The sequence below is a fragment of the Cyprinodon variegatus genome, unplaced genomic scaffold, assembly GCF_000732505.1.
Source record: "Cyprinodon variegatus isolate N-32 unplaced genomic scaffold, C_variegatus-1.0 Scaffold358, whole genome shotgun sequence".
In the NCBI taxonomy this organism is placed as follows: Eukaryota; Metazoa; Chordata; class Actinopteri; order Cyprinodontiformes; family Cyprinodontidae; genus Cyprinodon; species Cyprinodon variegatus.
In genome coordinates, this window is record NW_015150811.1 from 518,135 (window position 1) to 540,231 (window position 22,097).

A 22,097-nucleotide genomic window follows, 5' to 3' on the forward strand; every position below is an offset into this window, starting at 1 on the left:
ATACCAGTACGACTTCAACTCTCGCTAGATCAGAGTCAACAGCAACCCAGACTCCAAATACCAGTACGACTTCAACTCTCACTAGATCAGAGTCAACAGCAACCCAGACTCCAAATACCAGTACGGCTTCAGCTCCTCATCCAACTAAAGGTAAGCAACACAGCTAGCATCATGACAGTGAGTTTATATGGATTCCTCTGTCTCTTTTTATTCTTGCTATCATTACAACAAAGAAAAGAAAATATTTGGACACAAATCCGAACATGCTATTTTCTTACTTACTAATTATTATGAAAGACTAATTTTCAAAAAAAAAATCTTACTGTCTGGACTAAAGTTTGGACTGCTGAAAACAATACCTACCTTAGTCTGCAGTTTAATCTTAGAGCTGCGATGAGAGGATATGATCAGGGCCCTAACTGCTTTTTTTGTAATGGGGCCCAGAAATTCCTGGCGGCTCCCCGGAGTTTAAGCTGAAGAAAAGAATGTAAATCATGTATTATTAGAAAAGTGAAATATTTTACTAATACATTTGGGACCTTATCTTACACTTTAATCCATACGGTGAGGAAAATAAGTATTTGAGCACCCTGCTATTTTGCAAGTTCTGCCACTTAGAAATCATGGAGGGGTCTGAAATTGTCAACTAGGTGCATGTCCACTGAGAGAGACATTATGTAAATGTAAAAAATCCAGAAATCACAATGTATAATTTTAAACTATTTATTTCTATGATACAGCTGCAAATAAGTATTTGAACAGCTGTCTATCAGCTAGTATTTTGACCCTCAAAGACCTGTTAGTCTGCCTTCAAAATGTCCACCTCCACTCTATTTATTATCCTAAATTAGATGCAGCTGTTTGAGGTTGTTAGCTGCATAAAGACATCTGTCCACCCCATACAATCAGAATAAATATAACTACTAAAATGGCCAAGTCCAAAGAGATGTCCAAAGACACTAGAGACAAAGTTTCACAAAAATTCACAAAGACATCATGATTTGAAATCATGGCATGGAAGGTTCCTCTGCTTAAAACAGCATAAGTCAAGGTGCTTCTTAAGTTTGCCAATTAACATTTGGATGATCCAGAGGAGTCAAGGGAGAAAGTCATGTGGTCAGATGAGGCCAAAATATAAATTTTTTCATAATTCCACTAACCGAGTTTAAAGGAAGAGGAATGAGAGCCATCCCAAGAACACAATCTCTACTGTGAAGAATGGGGGTGGTAGTATCATGGCTGGGGGCATGCATTGCGAGGTTTTGATTGATCACTGAAGAAGGGTTAAGGTTGGGTCTAACAACATTTCCAACGTTTTTTTATTGTCATTACACTGTCACAAGTACAGAGCAATTAAATTACCCCTCTGCATTTAACCTATCCCCTTGGGGAGCAGTGAGCTGCCATTGTGCAGCGCCTGAAGAGCAGTGTGGGGGTTAAGAGTCTTGCTCGGGGACCCTGAATGACAGTCTGTGGGAGTGGGTCTTAGGCCCCGTCCACACGAAGTCAAAACGAACACGAAACGCTGATATTTTCCAAAACGTTTGCCGTAAAGACGGAGACGTAAAATANTCCAAAGAGATGTCAAAAGACACTAGAGACAAAGTTTCACAAAAATTCACAAAGACATCATGATTTGAAATCATGGCATGGAAGGTTCCTCTGCTTAAAACAGCATAAGTCAAGGCGCTTCTTAAGTTTGCCAATTAACATTTGGATGATCTAAAGGAGTCAAGGGAGAAAGTCATGTGGTCAGATGAGGCCAAAATATAAATTTTTTCATAATTCCACTAACCGTGTTTAAAGGAAGAGGAATGAGAGCCATCCCAAGAACACCATCCCTACTGTGAAGAATGGGGGTGGTAGTATCATAGCTGGGGGCATGCATTGCGAGGTTTTGATTGATCATTGAAGAAGGATTAAGGTTGGGTCTACCAACATTTCCAGCGTTTTTTTATTGTCATTACACTGTCACAAGTACAGAGCAATTAAATTACCCCTCTGCATTTAACCTATTTCCTTGGGGAGCAGTGGGCTGCCATTGTGCGGCGCCTGAAGAGCAGTGTGGGGGTTAAGAGTCTTGCTCGGGGACCCTGAATGACAGTCTGTGGGAGTGGGTCTTAAACTCAGAACCTCAGGATTCCAAGCGCAATGCTCTAACCAATAGGCCACCACTACAACATGACAATGACCCGAAGAACACAGCCAGGATAACCATGGAGTGGCTCTGTAAAAAGCATATCAAGGTTCTGGCGTGGCCTAGCCAGTCTCCAGATCTAAACCCAATAGAGAATCTTCAGAGGAAGCTCAAACTCTGTGTTTCTCAACAACAGCCCAGAAACCTGGCTGATCTAAAGAAGATCTGTGTAGAGGAGTGGGCCAAAATCCCTCCTGCGGTGTTCAAACCTGGTGAAAAACTACAGGAAACGGATTACCTCTGTGATTGCAAACAAAGGCTACTGTACCAAATATTAACATTGATTTTCTCAGGTGTTCAAATACGTATTTGCTGCTGTATCAAAAAAAAAATAATAATAGTTTAAAAATCAAAAATTTTTAATTTTTTTTTGTTGTAGTTATTTTTTTTTTTTTTTTAGATAATGTCTTACACAATTTCAGACCCTTCCATGAGTTCTATGTAGCAAAACTTGCAAATATCAGGGTATTCAAATACTTATTTTCCTCACTGTATGTAAACAACATAAAAATGATCAGAAAATAAGACACTTTCAGTCCAGGTTAAACATGCAATGTTGTTAATGAGAATCCTGTTATTTCTCCTTCTATAGTTAATTGAGAAAACATAATTTTAATAGCCAAATACATTTCCAGTAAGTGTTGGTTTTGGGCCTTGTTATCTTTTTAACTGTATACTGAAGGAAAAAATATATATATTTTTTTTTTATTAAGAAGAAAGTTGACTTTGTCATTCATGTTTTCTTTTGGATGGAAATGTATTTTAGGGGGAAACTGCTTTGTTTGCTTATCTTTTAATTCTATAATGTACTTTAAGGTTGCATTCATTCTATCAAGGGAAAATAAAGCATATTTTTTTCAGGATTTTTTAGGTGTATAACAAAGCACATTAATACATATATATATATAAATAATCTTTTCCATTTTTAGATAAATCTCTGAAGTACTTTGATGAAAAGAAAAGCTGGATTGAAGCCTTGCAGCAGTGCCGTGAATTAAATTATTTTCTGGTTGAAATCACCAGCAAAGACGTGCAGGAAAAGGTGAAAAGCCTCCTACCTCATAACTTGACGGATGGAGTTTGGGTTGGTTTGGAACGGTCCATCTTTGGTACTAATTTGGAGTGGAAGTGGGTATCGGGACTCACAAATGTTTACCCCCAGTGGGCCCAAAGTTTTCCTGTTGACATCCTGAACAATCACTGTGGAAAGGTTACCTGGCTGGATCAAAACACAACACAGCTGCTGGACGCACTGTGCAGTGATAAATTACCTTATATCTGTCAGGGTTTGGCCTAATTGTGAAATATCTGATGAAATAAGGTAAGCTCTATCGTTTGTTACTTGGTACTTGAATAGGAAAAATTATATAAAGTAATTGTGTTTTTATTTGTGTTTTTTTTTTTTTTTTACAGCAAACCCAATATAAGAACTACACAGAGTTCTAAAGTATGTTTATCTTATATTTACATTGGAAAATAATTCCAATGACTTGTGATTGGATTGCATGTCGTTACAATCACTGTTTTGACACTTTTTTCTATTAGTAACTAGTTTAGGTTTTTGCAAAGCCTTAGTCTAAAATTAAAAAGGCTTGCATGTCTAAAAAAAATGGTTCATACACACGGATTATATTTTCAAAAAAGGCACAAAGAGATTGGTGTTTGCAATTCAGCAGAAAATGTAAAAACGGTCTTTAGCATGTTTGCTTACATCAAGTATGTTGATCATATTCGGATGACCAAACTGGAGTGGAGGATATGCAAATGTCAACTTTTACCACATGCAAAGAGATTTTCCAAACACAAAAACTCACCTGCATCCTCGGTTGTTGTTTTTTTTAGTACGTCTAAAAGTAACATGCAAACTATCAGAAAAATATCCGTGGTCTTTGTTGCCATAAATGAGGCATTAGTATGATGCCAGATGGTAGAGGAATATTCTATGCAAATTTAAACAGTTTGACCGTCAAAAATAATCCACCTGCTCCTTTCTCTATTTAAACTACTGTCCTGCTCACCATTATTGGCACCCCTGAAGATTTAGTACATATGATGGAATATTTCCAAAAGAAAAGTCATAAAAAGAAAGATTGGTCTTCACAAAAGAGAACCTGGACAACCTCAAGCCTTCTGGGACAACATTTTATGGACAGATGAAACAAAAGTGGAGCTTTTTGGTAATTCACACCAACAGTATGTTTACAGACGGCGCAATCAAGCCCTTAAAGAAAAGAACACCATACCAACATTCAAGCATGGTGGAGGATGCATAATGCTGTGTGGCTGCTTTGCGGCATCTGGTACTGGAGGCCTTGACCGTATCACAGGCATCATGAAATCAGAAGATTATCAAGAAATTCTAGAGCGAAATGTCTTGCCCAGTGTAAGAAAGCTTGGTTTGAGGCAAAGATCCTGGGTCTTCCAGCAAGATAATGACCCAAAGCACTCCTCCAAAAGCATGCAGGCATGGTGGAAAGGGAAAAAATTGACTGTTTTAAAATGGCCAGTAATGAGTCCTGATCTCAATCCAATTGAAAATCTTTGGGTAGAGCTGAAATCTGCCATTGGAGAAAGGAACGCTGCAAATGTACAAGTGCTTGAACAGATTGCAAAAGTAGAGTGGGAGAAAATGCCACCCGAGAAGTGCAAGAAGCTTAAAAATGAATATAAGAAATGTTTGGAGGCTGTCATTGCTGCCAACCAAATATTGCAACCAAATATTACGGAGGGGTGCCTGAATACTGGATCCTTCTGTTCTGAGTTGTGACAAAAATAATATATCTTAAGAAAAGTCAGCACAAGTTTCTCTCCTTCATTTTACACCCACTCTTCTTCATAAAGGTTTATCATTTCATTTCATGTTTATTCAGTTTTAAATGTTCTATTTTTATCTATTTCAAGTTAACTTTTATAGTTATAACAATTTTACCTTTTAAATTTCCATTTTTCTTCCCCTATTTTTCTTAATATTTATATAAATATATCTAACATTATAGAGGGGCATTATTGTGTTTCTGTTGGATATTGTGGGGCTATAGATTATATTTATATTTTGTTATACAGATATTGTATATAAAACTGAGATGACTGTTTTTGTCAGCCTTAAGCTACTTTAAATTCATTTTATTAGTTTGTTAAGGTCCATTTATACTCATTTGTGGCTAAGCTTTAATCTGATATGGACCCTTTGATCAGCTTTTCAAAAAGAATAACAAACATGCTAAAACGTATTAGCTCTCCTGCCTCAGCAATACCTTCATTTAAATAATTGGTGTCTGGTGTTTCATCATTGCAAATAAGATTACATTATTTAAGTAAATTTTATATTATATTTCTACACATTTAATAAAGATTGTATTTGCTTTAGTTTTATCTGTAGTGATTGCTGAATTCTTGTGCCTTTGGTTTTTGATGTCTAAAAAACATGAGTTCAATATAAATAAAATCTGAACATTTCAGACTTATAGTTAAACAAAATCCCTGTAAGTTTTTGTCTTTCATATCTTTTATTGTTAACAGTAAAGACCTAAATCTTCTTTTTCAATAAAGCCAGTACAAACAGGATGAGAGCTTACATATTAAATTATCACTATTTTTTATTCCACCCAACATTTCAGGGAAAAACTAAAAGCAAATCAAATACTTCTAAAATTAAATGTATGTTGCACTGAATAAGACAAGAAAGACTGATGCAGATTCTGAATGTTGCACATGCCTGCATTAAAACCAGCATAACGATGTATATAAATAAGAATATTTTAATATCGAGACTCATAAAGACCCAAAAAACAATAGTAATAATGGGAGGTCCATTTTTACCTTCCTTCTTACTCAGTTATCTGCTTTTAATAGCTCAGATGTTTACTTTTGGCTCTTTATTTTGCCAGTTAATACAAAATATAAAAGTATTAGACATATAATATTTCAAATATTTAGTTTCTCCCTCACACGGTCTCTCCAAAATTACAGAACTCTAAAATGACTTACAAGTCAGTTGAATAAAAATGTAATGAAAAACTCCATAAATGTCAAAAAAAAAAAAAAACTTGACAATGTTAAACATGGACGAAAATGAACACAAACATCTAGTTTTGACTCTTATTTGAAATTTTTTTTTTTGCAAACACTGAAAAGGACTTTTCTGTTTTTGTAAGACGTTCACAATCATCAAAAAAAGCTTGAATCTAGTAACTCCGAAAACACACAAGAAAAAGAAATAATAAAGAATAAAAGATATTTCCAGATTGAAGTGGAAAATGGCAAATAAATGAGATAGAAATCAAAGCCGGCTGTGATGTTGGGGTGTGTCTAAGGTGCTTTGATGAGGACCGGACAGACATGACACAGTTTTGTCAAAGATTTACCTTTGGAATATAAAAGAACATTTCATGTAGTCTGATTACATTTAAATGTTTCATTCTTTATTCCATCTTATCAAAAGCAAGTAGTGCTTCAGTGCTTTTTGCCATAAGTCACTTCTTTTTCCTGTTTTTTGCAAACCTCAGTCCTGCTCCTGGGTCATCTCTCTAATGCACTCATACAGGTTCCGCTTCCTGTCTTCAGGAGCGCTCTGGCTGATCTTATCCAGCAACTGCTCTGCCTCCGTTAGTGCTTCCACCTTTGGGTTGGTGTGTGAATACAGGAAGCCTTTGAGCAGCTCGTAGTGGCAGTATGGGGAAAGCAGGCCACACAGGTAACGCAGGAACATATCATAGTGTCCCAGCTTGGAGCTTAGGGTCAGTGTCCAAGCGCTCTGCACAAGGCCCACAGCTGATCTGCTGGGTGAGCTGAACTTCATCCATTTATTGTCCAGGATGTTTTTGGCATCGACGTAGAATATAAGGAAGACGTACAGAGCAGCCATGAACTCCTAAAGAGGAAAAAACAGTGAGAGTTAGTTGCGGTCACATCTCTTTGCTTTCCTTTGAGAGGCAGCGCCACCTTATGGGAAAAGGCAGACACTACAGTTGGATTGGGAGTTAATGCAACCTAAGGGCTATGAAGTTCAGGTGTAAAATAAGCAAACTGATGTGTTTTTTTCAGGTTTTAAGGGGTGGAGATATAACAGCAGAAAGGGGAACCGTTATATGACTTCTGCTGGTCGCTCATATGGATGATTTCAGATTCATAGATGTATGAAGGTCAATCTTTACCTCTCACTGTATGTGAGCATCTCATAATAGTTACAATTCATATACAGTACAATACAATAAATCAATTATTGCCATTTTCATCTGCTAGACTTGAACCAGTCTGATGCGTTCAAGATGTGAAACTAGCTGAAAGTGAGCATCCTTTAGATATCCAGAGATGACCACTGCTATCTGCAAGTTATTTAGTTTTTAAAAAGTTAATAAATATTAGATTTACCATTTAAATTCTTATCTTAAGTCTCTCACTTCACCAAGAAAACCTGTCAATTAGAATTTTCTTCCTGCAGGAATAGATTATTTCACTTATTCTAAGAATCTTTTATAAACAAACTTTTTTGCAGAGTAAAAATAATCTTCATGGGCGAAACTGAAGCAATGCTGAAACCTGTGTTGAAACAGGAGAAACAATCATAGTGAAGCTCCAATTTTATAAAAATACAGCTGGACCCCTGGGCTGCAGACAGCCTCAGAGGTCAGCTCCTAAAATCACTTTAGTCTTTGTCTTTTTTTTTTCCCCAATGGGATTTTCTGCCTGTTATTATCCTGCTCTCAATTTGCATCCAAAATTCCTCAGTTAGTTTAATAACTGCTCATTAAATAATTCAACAGCCCATCAGAAATAAACCTCCTTCTTCAACTAGGTTCTTAAACAACCTTACAAAGCAAAAAAATATTAGATATCCAATTTATACCAATTTTTACACAATTAGTAATAAACTTTTAAAATTGCTTCCATTGCACAGAAACTGGCAGCAGTTGTTTTCGTCAACAATGACAAAATTATTTCGTTGATGCTCCTTTTTTCCGTTATAAGGAGAACTGAAGAGCTAAACATGGATCTTTGATGACGAATACATGACGAGTCATGGGTGGGAGTTTTCGTTGACGGGACGAGACTGGATAAAAACATTAGCGTGTGGTCTGTCAGACGTTTAAAATGCATCATTGTGCTGTAATCTGCTAAGTAGTATCAGCCTGTTTTGTCACTCCGCCCACCTGGCGTGCAGCGGTGCACATTCTGCATGACCACAGATGGAACATGGCAGCAGCGGCAGGCATAAGAGTAAGCTGGAAAGGTCCGGTACTGCACGCTCATCTCTGACAAACTCTGCTCTTCAAGCTGTGCTTTTGCAGAGATGCATCTTTGTGCGCTTAGCTCAGAGTCTACGCTCCACACCGATGCTTCCCTCTCAGCAATATGACTCTTCCAGCCCTCGCTACTTAATTAACTATATGTGGCTGATCATTCTTTGCCAAGTGTAAAAAATCCTTTTTTTTTAACTATAAAGATTTTATTTCCTCCAGCTAACAAGGGGTGATACAAAAACTTTATTTTTAAATTATATCGAAAGAAAATATTTCATTGCATACTGTTTATTTTTTGGATAAAGACCCAGATGAAAAGGTACATAGATTGCTGAATATTTCTCTTGATAATGTAAAAGTTTCCTTGTATTGTTTCCTTTGAATATTTCAACATTTTAGTTTATATATTCTTGATCTTTAGCTCTGGGTTGCCATGGCATTATAAAGCAATTTTGCAGATTCTCTCTGTATTTTGTTAAATCTACTTTGACCCCTGAGCAGCAGTAACCAAGGGGCAAAAAACAAGAATTTTTTTGATCTTTGCTTTTCTGGAGCAACGAAGATTTTATTGATCTGTGTGTAATGCATAATTCAGAATACATCAGGAAGTGTTTGCTTCTGGATGAAAACCTTGTATGTCTAAAACCATTCCTTTATTGTACATTTTGTTAGCTTGTTTGTCTGCTATGTTACCCCTTGCTCACACTGGCTCCAGTGCGGTTACCGAGCCGACGGAGACCGCAACTCCCGCACACCCCCTCTCACACCGCCCTTTTGACTACGGTGCGATGCGGCTCTGCGGCTCCGGCAACAGGTCCGGAGATTTAACTCGCGAGAACAGAAGTTCACTTGAGTTCATGTAACTTCACGCGATAACACGGCCCAAATAAGGATATTTGCGAGAGCTTGTTGCTGAGGGCTCCGGCACACCGCAAGGATAGCTTTCTTGCGGAATTTTCTGCAGCGCCGGAGTGTCTTGGTAACCGCAGCCGGACAGCTCAGCAGCCTGTGAGAGAGGTTTACGTCTTTTTAATGACTTGGAATCACTGCGGCGCCGCACCCACCGCACCGCAACGGTAAGACCGGAGTCGGTGTGAGCCTGGGGTAAACCATATATGTTGAACTAGATGTGCTATTTTCACAACTTTTGTGAGACACTTTTTTATAAAGTAGGTCATTAATTTGTAAAAAAAAAAAAAAAAGTTTATTTGAATTCTGTTAATCAAAGTTTTCTGCCCAACAGCAATGATGAACTGCACTGCAGAGTTCTATACCCAGCAATTGTAGTATCTAGGCTAGTATCTAGGCTAAAGTTTATTTTATTTTATTTTTTATTTTTTTACTACTTGCTTTGATTCTGTTTTATTTTCCTATATTTTCGATCATTTAAAGCCCTTTGCATTGTCTTTGTACTGAATTGTGCTATACAAATAAATTTGCGTGCCTTGCCTTGCCTTGCCTAGAGTGGTCAGTCTGGTAAAGAATCTAGTTTTTATTAGAAATTGTAAAGGTTAGATGTTTTAAGAATTGCAACACAAAACTGACTAAAACTAAACTTCTCGACTAAAACTGGACAAATACTATCACATATAATAATGACTAAAATATGAGTAAATCTAATAACAGTTTTTGACTAAGATGGCTGTCAAAAACAATACTGATTGGCAGACTGATTGGTTTGTCCCTTCTTTATTTTGGTAAGGAGTTAAACAGCTGCTGATTGGAAAAAATATACAGACATGACAGGGTGTTTTACCTGTAGGGTGAAGTTCGAGAAGCAGAATGTCCTTTTGGCAGAGGAGGCTTTAGAAGGGAGCTCGGTGCACAAGCCAGAGAACATCACAACCTGGGTCAGATCCAGTTCCAACTCCTTCAGATCCTCCTCAAAAAACACGCTGGTGTTGGCCTGCAGCATCTTGAAGGCCAACTTTGCCAAGTTCCTCAGAAACTGCCTCTCTTTCTCGCGCCATTTCTGCATGAACACAGGCCAGAAACAGTCGATTAAAATATGTCAACACAAACAAGAAAACATTAACAGGCAGCATCTGTCAAATACCATATCAAGAGTTCTATTGTAGTAAAACTTGAGGCTGCGATTCGTCTGAATGATCAGAAAGTGGATGTGAAACGGCGTCAGTCTGGGACGTTTGGTGCCGTAGTTCGGATTCCTATAGTTGTCGCCGAAAACTTTCGCCACCATCCAGGAGTAAAAAGGATTGCGAGTGAGGATCTGAATCATTGGCACTCGTTTGTAATGTCTCACAATCTTTTCTGCCAGCTGAGCGTTAGTGAAGCGTTTGGTCAGGTAGTCGTCTCTCATGGCTTCACTGGAGAAGATGGAGAAAGGTAAGGAGGAAGCCAACCACAAGGCATAAGGTTGTTTTTTTATAATAAAAAAAAGGGAAAGGGACCCACTTGAAACCTTGCAGCTCAGTTATGACATCTATATACTTAGACGGTATCTGTGACACTGCTGCACGCCTGCCCAGGATCCAGATGCGTGCACCACGGAGCAAGGTCCCTCGGATCAAGTTGACGACTAGGACATTCATATGAGCTTTGGTGTTGTTGTCAGTAATCACTGGAGCGTTCTGCAGGAAGGAACAAAACATAAACAACTTCAAAAAAAAAGTTATTCAAAAAATCTATAGATTTAAGACTGTATTCCGCTTTCTTAGGAGCTGATTATGAGCAAAAAATCTGCAAAATCTTCATTTTAAATTGTTTAATGAAGTATTTTACTTCCTTGAAAATGTTTTTTTTTGTGTGTGTGAATTATAAAAGATGCAACTCAGTAAATTTGAATATCTGAACAAAGTTGATTAAATCAAAAATCATTTAGAAAGTTAAAATCACAGATATGCTTTAAACAGACTGAATTCATGTTATGAAGAAACTAGACAACTGCTGACCTGACGGCCGCCCAGCTCACCTTTACTGCTGGTACATTTGATTTTTTTTATATTGGTCTTTTCTTTAATATTCTAACTTTCTGAGCACTATAGTTTAGGTTTTTTCCTATTTGCTGCAAACCATAATCACCAGAAAACGAACCCAAAAAAATTATAATCTACCACTCTGACATACAGGGAGTATGAAAAGAATTCAAATCCCTCTACATATTGCAATCGTTGTTTGATCAAAAAGTTCATTTAATTCTACAACCTATTCTACTTAAAAAAAACAGAAATGAATAATTTTTGCTAATGTATTTAAAAGAAAAGCTGAAGTATCCCTGGTCATACGTATTCAGACCCTTTGCTGACATTTAACTCTACTGCTGTCCGTTTCCTCTGCTCCTCCTTGAGATGGTTCTACTCTTTCATAGGAGTCAGGGTGTGTTTAACTGAACTGACTGGCCTTGATTAGGAAATGCACACACCTGTAGATATAAGACCTTGCAGATGTCAGTGCACGCCGGAGCGAATGACAATCATGAGCTAAAGGGACTTCCCAAGAAGCTCAGAGACAATGCACAGATCTGACCACGGTTATAAAAGAGTTTCTGCAGCACCCAAGGCTCCTCAGAGCACATTGGCCAGCAGAGCTTTGGTGAGGGAGACGAAGATGAACCCAAAAATCCTTGATGCTGAGCTCCATAAGGGAGACGGGAGAAAGTTCCACAAGGTCAATTATCACTGCAGCCCTGCACCAGTGAGGGCTTTATGCCAGAGTGGCTCAACGGAAGCCTCTCCTCAGTGCAAGACATATGAAAGCCAGCAAAGTTGGCCCAGAAATACTTAAAGGACTCACAAAATGTTAAACATAAAATTTTCTGGTCTAATGAGACCAATATTCAACTGCTTAGCATCATTCTAAGCAATATGTGCAGAGAAAAAAAAAACACTCATCATCTGCACAATACAATCCTAGCAGTGAAACATGGTGGTGGCAGCATCATGCTATGGGGGTGTTTTTCAGCTACAGAGACAAAGGACAGATCAATACGGCCAAATAGAGTGATATCCTGGAACCTTCCAGAAAGACCAGAGCCTCCGACTCTTAACAAGTCAATGACCCTAAGCACATGGCGGGGTTAAAGGAGTAGCTTCAGAACTACTCAGAGCCAACTATGAATGGCAGAGGATCAACATAGGTGTTAAAAGCTTTCTGCGCCATTCCCAAAGAAGACTCGTGGCTGTATTAAGGCTGATTTATACTTCAAAAATAGGTTGTCTGCGTAGGTGTTGCAGTGAACAAAAAGACATCCCCGCCCCCTCCGCAGACACTCTGCTGCACCTCTCCCAAATTGTAGGTGACTGCAGACAGTGCCGCAGACAGGAGAACGGCTTATTTTGTTTTTATGACCGCAATTGCGGAAAAAAACTCGTGATTTGAGCATAAATCAAAAATGTCTGCATCAAGATCACTGTGACACACTGCTGCGGGGAGTTTTACAAGCCCTTTGGCTCAAATGTTTCTAAAATTTGCTATTTAAATTTGCAGAATGTTCCACTTTACTGTTTTTTGTCAAGTTGGAGTGCTTGGTGTACACTGATGACAAATAGAAAGAACTTTTTTTCATTTTAGCAAAGGGCTGCAATGAAACAACAAGTGGCACCTTTTAAGGGGTCTGAATACTTTCCGTCTCCACTGATATCAACATGGAAATTCAGATTTTAAACGAAGAGCAACATGAACTAGATATGTATCCAGATAAATGGAGAAGCTCCTGTATGTGAGAAGATGGAATACCTCCCAGTCCAGGGGCCCCATGTAGGAATCCATACAGTCCATAATGATAAGAAACCTGGCGTCTTCTTCCTCCAATAATTTATGATATTCTTTAGGATAGTGGTAATAACCCAGTACGTCAAAAATGGAGTACTCCTTTCCACTATCTTCTCTGTCTCGATAAAGCCTCAGAGCACGGAATGAAAGCTTAAGGACGTACTGCAGATCCTACGGAGAAAATAACAGGAAAAAGAAGAACTTAATATACAAAAACATTTATATAACTTAAATACTATACATAGAAGAACAACAAAAATTTAAAGAAACTACATCATTGGTGGTAACTTGGTGGAGTGGGGGCCTAGTGGGTAGGGCATTGCGCTTGGAATCCAGAAGTTCTGAGTTTGAGCCTCACAGACTGTCACTCTGGGTCTCTGAGCAAAGACCCTTAACCCCACACTTAGTTAAATGTAGACAGTTCATTTCGTTGCTCTGTACTTGTGACAGTGTAATGACGATAAAAGCTAAAAATAAAATAAATAATTCAAATGCTATAATAGGGATTAAAGGCAAAAGACAGATAAGCCCAGTTTGTTGCCAAGGAAATAGAAAAAGTGACGCCTACTAGTGAGGAAAAAGAAAAGCAGATTTTATTTCTTAAAATCTTCCATTAAGGTGAGCCTTATGAAGTGCAGCTAATAACCAGTCAGTTGATGGATTTCTTTTGCTGTGCTTCTCTGCTGCTCCTCCAGAGTTATAATTTGCCAACTAACTACTTTGTTAAGGAAGGTGGGAAAAAAATCCAGGAGACTTTTAGCGGTGCACTCCTAAAGTGGCCCTAAAGGAAGATTTTTGAATTGAGAAAGCTTCCTGGAGGGGAACAATCCACTGAAATTCAGTGGATTGTCTTTTAAACTTTTACGGAAAGTTAATGGTAGATCAGTGCTGAAAGAAAGCATAACATTTATTTTGCAAGAGTTGTGTCTGAGACGGAGCCAATGTGGAAGAAACACCATCTGGTAAGATGAAACAAAACGCTTAAGAGAGCAGAAAAACTAACTCTGCCCATCACCTTGAATGCATCACTCCAAAGATAAAACAGGGTGGAAGAGAAACACAGGATGAAAGACACTAGAACAGGGGTAACCAATTAAAAATTAACGGGGTCCGAATAAAGAAAATTATCAACCAGTAAAGGTCCAGAGACATTTTAAATTATAATCTGTTAATTTAAACAGAATTTAACACTGAAAAAAATGAGATGTTTATGCATCCATGTTATACATTGATTTTTTTAATAAAAAAATATATTTAAAAAAATTTTACATTTTTAAATCTAAAGTGTTTTTTTAAGTAGAGAACGAAAATAGTTCAGTTTGGTATATAGACAATTTCCTGATTCACATATTTTATAAAATGCCTGAACTGACCGTTATTTATTTTATTTTTTCTGGCTTAATGAGAGCAGTGGGCTGGATGTATATTTATTTTTCATTCTGTTCATGGTGGAGAATCCTGCTTCACAGCAGCGTTCGAACCAAACATACTCTAAATGTTCAGGCTCATCTTTGAGCACGCCATTTCACTTTACTGTCACCAGTTCACTGTAGTTTTTACAGCAGTCCACCATTTCTTTCATTTTTTCCTCATCGTCTTCTCCTTCTTTCTCATCGCCCGGCTTGCCAAAGGTTTGCCTGCTGTGTCTAAAAGTAGCAGCAGCAGCAACCCAGACTGACAGCTCATTGGCTAATTTGTATCATGTGTAGTCTGGTCCCGGACACTCTGGATGGCTTTACCGTACAAATAGGAGAATCTGCGTAAGTGAAATTAGACACTGCCGTCAGACAAAATGCTGCAATTTATAAATGTTTTAAATCAGGTTGGGTCCGGATTAGCCAGCAGGTGGGTCTGGATCTGGACCTTGGTCCGCTGATCCGTGACCTCTGCATTAGAGACTGGGGTGTAGCATCACCTCACCTGTCTGAGCTTCAGCTAACGGGCCAACATTCTAGTTCATTGATGTAGAAATCTGCTAAAGAGAGGTTCTTAAAGACCTGCAGATATAACTACAGTGGAAGGAGCTTCTACAAAGAACAGACTCAGATCGGTGAACATTAGGGATGTCGAACTTTCTAGATTTTCAGTGCTTAAAATGATTTCCTTTCATTTTAGATTTATAAAATGTTTTATGTTGGTCAAAGGCATCATAACTCCTATTAGTTCTACCTTTATTGTGATCTACAGATGATTAATTTAGTGCTTGTGTCAGTTCTCACCCGGTTGGCACAATCATCTGCCCAGTCTAGCGAGAACTTTGCCACGGAGACGGACATCCCGACTCCTGGAATCCCCGTGGTTACCACTGTCCTCACCGGGGAGCCGTCCGCTTTCTTCAGGCGGAACAGGTCGTTTAAGGCAACAAAAGTGTCCTCAGTAGGAACCTGGACAGGTGTTGGGGGTTGAGCTAAGAACTCGTGAGTGGGGTCGACTCCTCCGAAACCACAGGTGGAAATCTGGGGCTCCACATAGACATCATTCAGGATGTTCGACTTTCCGGCTTGGACTACTCCCTCTCGGATAACTACGAATTTTCGTATATAATATTCTTTCAGGTGAAAACGAAACAGGGCTGTGGATGGAGAAAACAAAAGAGGTTATAAACTAAACAACACGTGCATCGCTTGCTCTCTTTCTGCTCTTTTTTAAGTTTAAAGCTATACTCGGGAAGACATTAGATAAATGTGGCTAATTTTAACGATATAACAAATTTAAATGAAGAAGTCAGGCACATCCTCACCTTTATGGCCTTTAGTCATGAGTTCCCTCATCTCCTCCTCCTTCTCCATGCTCTCAAGAGTGCTAATGGCCTTTGACAGCGCTTTGTACGGACCTGAATAACACGCCAAGAATGCAGAATGAGCTGAGTGAGAACATCCACTCTATGAGTATCCCTCCTTTGTAAATAACTGCGCCTCTTTTTTTAACAACACAAGGAGGAAATTACATTAAATTAAATTTAGTTTATTTATACAGCGCCAATTCACAACACACGTCATCTCAAGGCACTTTACAGTTCACCAGATCATACAGTCAAATTGATTAAAAGTTTTCTACCTAAGGAAAACCAGCTGATTGCATTGACTCATTGACTCAAATGCAATCCCTCACACTAAGCATGCTTGTAGCGACAGTGGAGAGGAAAAACTCCCATGAAACATCCACTTCATTCCCAGTTCTAAGCTCCTGCTGTCCCACATCACGGCGGTGTTTCTTACCGTAGACCTCGATGGCCTTGTCCACAAAGTCCAGAACATCTCCGTCCTTGGTTTGCTCCAGGAGGCTAATTTGGTCCCATCTGTTGTACCAAAGCTTAAACTTGAACAACTCCTGATCGTTGAGCCTAACTACAACATTTAGGATCGTCTTCAGAGAGAAAAGGAGCAAAACAAAAAATAAGGAGATTATCTGTATTTTTTTTAAGCTTAAACAAATGCATGTTCTAGAATTTCACTCTTCCCAAGAAAAAAAAAAGCAAACGTAACAACTGAAAGGAATGCTACATTAATTCGCACACACTTTGAAAATATGAGGCAGGTCCAGTTCTGGGTGCAGCCGTCCCGGCTGGCTGTTTTCATCAGCTTCATTCCAACCCTCCATTTCAAGAGGCTCAGGTGGTTCTGGAGAGCATGTTAACAGAACTTCATCATCGTCGTCCAATTCGTCGTCAGTCAAGCTCCCTACATCCACAGAGCTGACAGAGAAATTCGGTTTTCTTTAGTTTTTTTCAGTAATATAAAAAAACACAAATCTAGATAAATAAATCAGATATGAAGCTATGAAGAAACTCCACATCTGCATGAATGTTAAATGTTTGTTTTACCCGGTGTCAATGACCATAGCGTCGGGTGGTTTGGTCTGCTCGGTGAAATCAGTTAAGATGGTTTCTGTATAAACGGAGTGCATCATCTGAGACCTGCAAAAACATTGATCTGATTAATTCAACCTCTATAAATTATACAGAACCCAAAAGTTTTTAATCACCCCTAATTTATTAGTTTTTTAGAAAGGACCAGTGCTTTCTTTGTAATAAAGAGACTTGATCGGTAGTTTTTCTGGGTTTCTGGAGGCCTTTCAGGTTTTATCATTAGACTTCCAGCTGCTCTCTTAATTCAATTCAGTTTATTTATGTTCCACAAATTGAAACCACATGTCATCTAAAAACACTTTACAGAGACAATTCAACCAGATCATACAGTTAGATTGGTTCAAAGCGTCAGGGACCAGTTGAAACAGAAACAAGAGCTTGCCAAAGGTTCCTGTTAACTGAATGTGTAATAACTGGCACTGAGGGGCTATTTTGGTAATACAAAGGGTTTGCTGCATATTTGCAACAATGGGTGTAAAGGCGTTAATATCTCCACTTTCCCATTTAAAATAAGAAAGCACCAATAGTATTCAAATAGGAAATTTAACAACTGCTGGTATAACTGAAAGAAGGATTAGTGTGAGGGTGAAAACAGAGATTAATTAAGCAAGAAGCCCAGTTAAGACAACAGCAAGTCTCTACTTTATAACCACGGGTCTGCCACATTTACATCATCAGTAGCTGTTCAGATTCAATATGAATCTAATTCAGGATTTATACAGGAATGAATAACTCTAACTTCATGCTTTTTAATGCTCTTTTTTATTGCTCTTAGAAATAATTTTAATGCCACCAACAGGTACCCGTCGCCAGGCTGCAGCCATGTCTTGAATTCCTCGTTTTCCAGCCACTTTTGTTGAAATTTTAATTTTTTCCCCCCATTCCCTAGCCTTTTCTGATTATACGGCTTTGCGATCAACCGGAAGCAGTTCCACACAAGTATATCATGATATAATATGTTTGACGAAATTGTTTTTATGAACAATTTTTTTTTTAAAGAAAGCATTTTAAATGCCACAATAAACACAATTAATGAATTTTAATGCCAATTAAGGCCTTAATTTAAAAAAATAATAATTTAATGACATTTCATGATTTTTAATGACCCGCGGAAACCCTGTAATTACCAAATAAAATAGCGCATAAAGCATGAATATGAAAAAAATCACCCTCTCCATAGATGCTGATTATTTACAAACAAAATCAGTCTCCGTATTTCCATTAAGTATCTGTAAAACTTTGGACAAAAGCGAATTTAAATTGCAGATTGTCCCTAGCTTAACTTGGCTGACAACATTTTGCTCTAACTGACCAATCAGAGAAATCACAGAAAATGCTGACATAGAGGTGGCCACCCCTAGCTGGCCCCTTAGGGAACATCTGAAATCTGATTGGTTGAAGAGAACGTTCCTCAGTAATATTGTTAAAGTAACATCAGCCAGCACTGCTGATTCTGAAGGCTCTGGCCAGATTTCATTGACATAGCAACACACTAATCCTGAAATCTGATTGGACAAAAAAATATAGCAAGCACATAAATGTAATGGAAGCAGCGCTGCCAAGAGAAATGATGCAAAATTAACAGAATGGACTGTTTGGAATAAACTAAAACAATAGGAAAGATAGAAATTAAAGTTTAGGTTATGAATGTAGGTTAGTGTTTCTGATTGATTTTAGGCCAGCATTGAAAGTCTTGAAGGCCCTCACACCAAACCACTGATCAGAGGTGTAGGGACTAGAAAGTAGCTTAAGGAGATAAAACATTTCTGCAATTAAGGAACAGGAAAAGCATCCCGCAACATCATGTGACGGAACCTGAGTTAATTACCCAAATTATGCCCAATTTTAAGCTAATCAACATTTAAAGCTGTAAACAGGCGGCAGTAAACAAAGTATTAATAAATGCATTACTGTTGCGTAGAAAGTGGCTCTGAGTCGATTCACTCCCTTTAACTTCTGTCTCATAATTTCTATTTTATTATTAAGCACAATTCTTATCTGCTTTTGGTGCAGATAACCAAGCGACCTTCTGTTACATCTTACAGAATGTAATAAGTAACTTATTAAGGTTGTAAAATCAAATTTCCAACAAGGAGCGCCGAGACCAATCACAGATCAGAACCAAACTAACAGGATATAGGGTTTACAGCAAATAAATATATCACTGTTTAAATGTTTTGGTATCATGTTAAGTTAAAGAACTCTTTTCTTTAGACAAACTCTTGCATTTCTTCTCTTTCGTTGTAATAAAAAAGTGTATTTACGATGGTATCTAGTAGCAGGAAAGCTACTTAAGTTTGGTAAGGGTCAAATTGGGATGGTTTAACAACTGGGCAGAAGTCTTTAATCTAGCAGCTTAATTAGGGGTCAGCCCTTCCTCCAGGGATTATAATCTGACCTAAGAGATCAAAGCTTTTTGTAAAAGATTAACGAAAACTATCTTTTTCTCCTCAGTGAGGTGTTAACTTCAACTATTAATTAATTTAACATCAGATTAACAAGAATAACAATATGAAGCTATTTATAAAACAAAGTAGTATTTGTATAAACAATGAATACAATTGTTAATATTTATTTGAAATGTATTTTTAAAGTTAAGGAACTTAAATGTAGTTAATTGTTCATTTAACTTTAATTACTTTGTGGGTTTGATTAACAGTGGTTTGCTTAGTGTTTGTTGTATAGTTTATTAATTTACATAAACTAACATACATATTAGTATTTATTTTTCTTCTTTTGGGTTGTTTAAAGGTTTTTACCCATTTCTGGACCAATTGTAAATATATCCTGACTTAAGGAGGATAAAAGGAAGAAAATTGTGTGATCCTTTGAGTAAAACCCTGTTGAAGAAAGTCTGCATCAATTTTCAAGTGGAGAAGCTGCACAAGATGGAAAAGAAGTTGACACAGAATGAAGAGGTGAAATATAATAGAACCTGAATCCAAAGCAAAGGTCAGAAAAGACTTAATATCACTATTTGCACCAAAAATCTTAAAAGCTAAAGGCTTGTTGTATCAAGTATACATTTCTGGAATATTACCCAAGAACTGGAGGTGCTGGAGGATCCGGTTGTGCAAAAACCACCGGTTCACCTCCTCCTGCTCCTCCTCCTCCTCCTTCCTCCTCTTCCTCTCCTTCCTCATCCTCCATTCCTCCTGCACTTTCATCCTCACTCTTCATTGAACCATAACTGGAGGGGGGTCTCACATACTTCTCCTCCTCTTCCACATCACTCCCTGCAGCGTGGTCGCTTTAAGAAGCACAAGAAAACATTTAGTATTAAACATTCCCTTTTTTGTTTGTTTGTTTTTACTTAATTTAGGAGAATACATTTACAAAGCACTGCAACATTATAATACAACTGTTATTACCACGCCAAGTTAAAGAAAATATTGTTTGACAGGAAATAATAATAATAATAACAGAGATAATTTGGGTATTTCTCAGAAATTTACACATAATATACAGATTAATGCATAAAAACGAGCGCAATTATTTGACTTGCGTAAAAGAACCACCTACGTTTCTGAGGCCATGCTTCGAGAAGTTTAAGACGAGCGAAAACGAAACTGTCTCCACCTCCTTTTTCTTAATCTACATCCAGGATTATCTAAACTGGGATTATTTCAACGCTGAGCTGCGCTAACCTGACGGGCTTCACAGAAAACACATTTCCCTGGAAAATAATAAAAACGGTCAAGAACTTGAAGCCTTAACTTCTACTTCCTGTTGCTACTCCTGAGTCATGGAGAAACAACTTCCGGATTTTAATTTTCAAAATAAAAGCATCGAATTTTATTAGTATTTGTTCTGTTTACTGCGCCAAGAAGGTTAGTTTTTTTGGACAGTTTGTGTCTGTTTGTCTGTCTGTGCAATGGAAAATTCCTCTTTAGCCCACCGATTACCAGTATTATTGACCGCAAAGCAGACAGTGGTACTTTTAATTACTATGTTAATAACTGTGTATAGTTCATTAGACAGTTGGTAAAAAAAATACATTCATATAATATGTTTCAAACCGCAATAAAGATCTTAAAAGAAAGAGTTATTTGAGTATTTTATTTTTTACAGTACGCCTTGGAATTATGGGTAATCCAGAGCGTAGATTAAAATCATAGGAGTGTTGTACTTCATATGGGGCCCACCCAGATAATGTTGCTTACGTGTCATTACCCCATTGTGTCCGTGTACCGGATAAATTTAAAAGTTATGGACGGATTTTAATTACATTTTTCTCAGAGGTTTGCCTCATGCCAAGGAGCAATCCATTATATTTTGATGATGATGATGATGATGATGATGATGATGATAATCTGCATACAGGCCCTTTTTTAAAAAATGTTCTCTAACATTATGGGATGGTATTGATGTGCTATGGAAGCCTATTTCTATCAATCTGCTCAAAAAAAAAAAATAATTAAACTTAGCTATCTCTTAATTATGAGAAAGTATACCATTATTATGAGAAACCTGTAATTATGAGGTGCTGGTGACGATTCTTGGTCATCCAGGTCATAGTCGTTCCAAAAAAAGTTAAAAAGCAATCAACTGGACTTTGTTTGCAAATTTGAAGACATGTTTGCTTCCCATTCAGGAAGCTTTTTCAATTCAAAATGTCAGAAATAGCCAGTGGTGTCAAAAGTACACACATTTGTTACTTAAGTAGATGTATAGATAATGCAGTTTAAAAGGTTGAAGTATCAACTTGACCTCTTTACTCAAGAAAAAGTGGAAAAAGTTCCGGTATGTGCTCCAAAAACTACTTAAAGTATAAAAGTATAAAGTGATCTAAAAAAAAAAAAAAAACAGCCAGATGCCAGTATATGAATTGAAAGCTCAATTTTTCGACTATTTAGAAAAATTCTTTGAGATAGGTCCAAGGATGAGGGAGGTCTTGTTGGTGTCCATCACACGATACGCTCTCGCCTGTGTCCGACCTTTCAGATATTTCAACATCTTTTTCTAAATCTAACATTGTAGCATGGCATAGACAATTCATGTTTACAGTTTGAAGAACACCTGCTTGCTTCTGATAATTTCCTTTAGATAACCAATGAGTGTT

At 37.7% G+C, this 22,097-nt stretch overlaps 1 protein-coding gene across 1 annotated transcript; it reads right to left on the minus strand.

The window, feature by feature from the left end:
- Positions 1–5,744: 5,744 nt before the first annotated feature.
- On the minus strand, positions 5,745–20,768 carry LOC107091940 (protein NLRC3-like). Its single transcript, XM_015386176.1, has 12 exons — positions 20,558–20,768; positions 20,076–20,285; positions 16,991–17,083; positions 16,687–16,861; positions 16,386–16,533; positions 15,908–16,000; positions 15,387–15,739; positions 13,132–13,338; positions 10,852–11,027; positions 10,493–10,763; positions 10,193–10,408; positions 5,745–7,067 (listed from the first exon to the last, which is right to left on the minus strand). Exons 1-12 carry the CDS (start codon positions 20,569–20,571, stop codon positions 6,699–6,701), a joined length of 2,325 nt encoding a protein of 774 aa, XP_015241662.1. The 5' UTR covers positions 20,572–20,768; the 3' UTR covers positions 5,745–6,698.
- Positions 20,769–22,097: the final 1,329 nt, after the last annotated feature.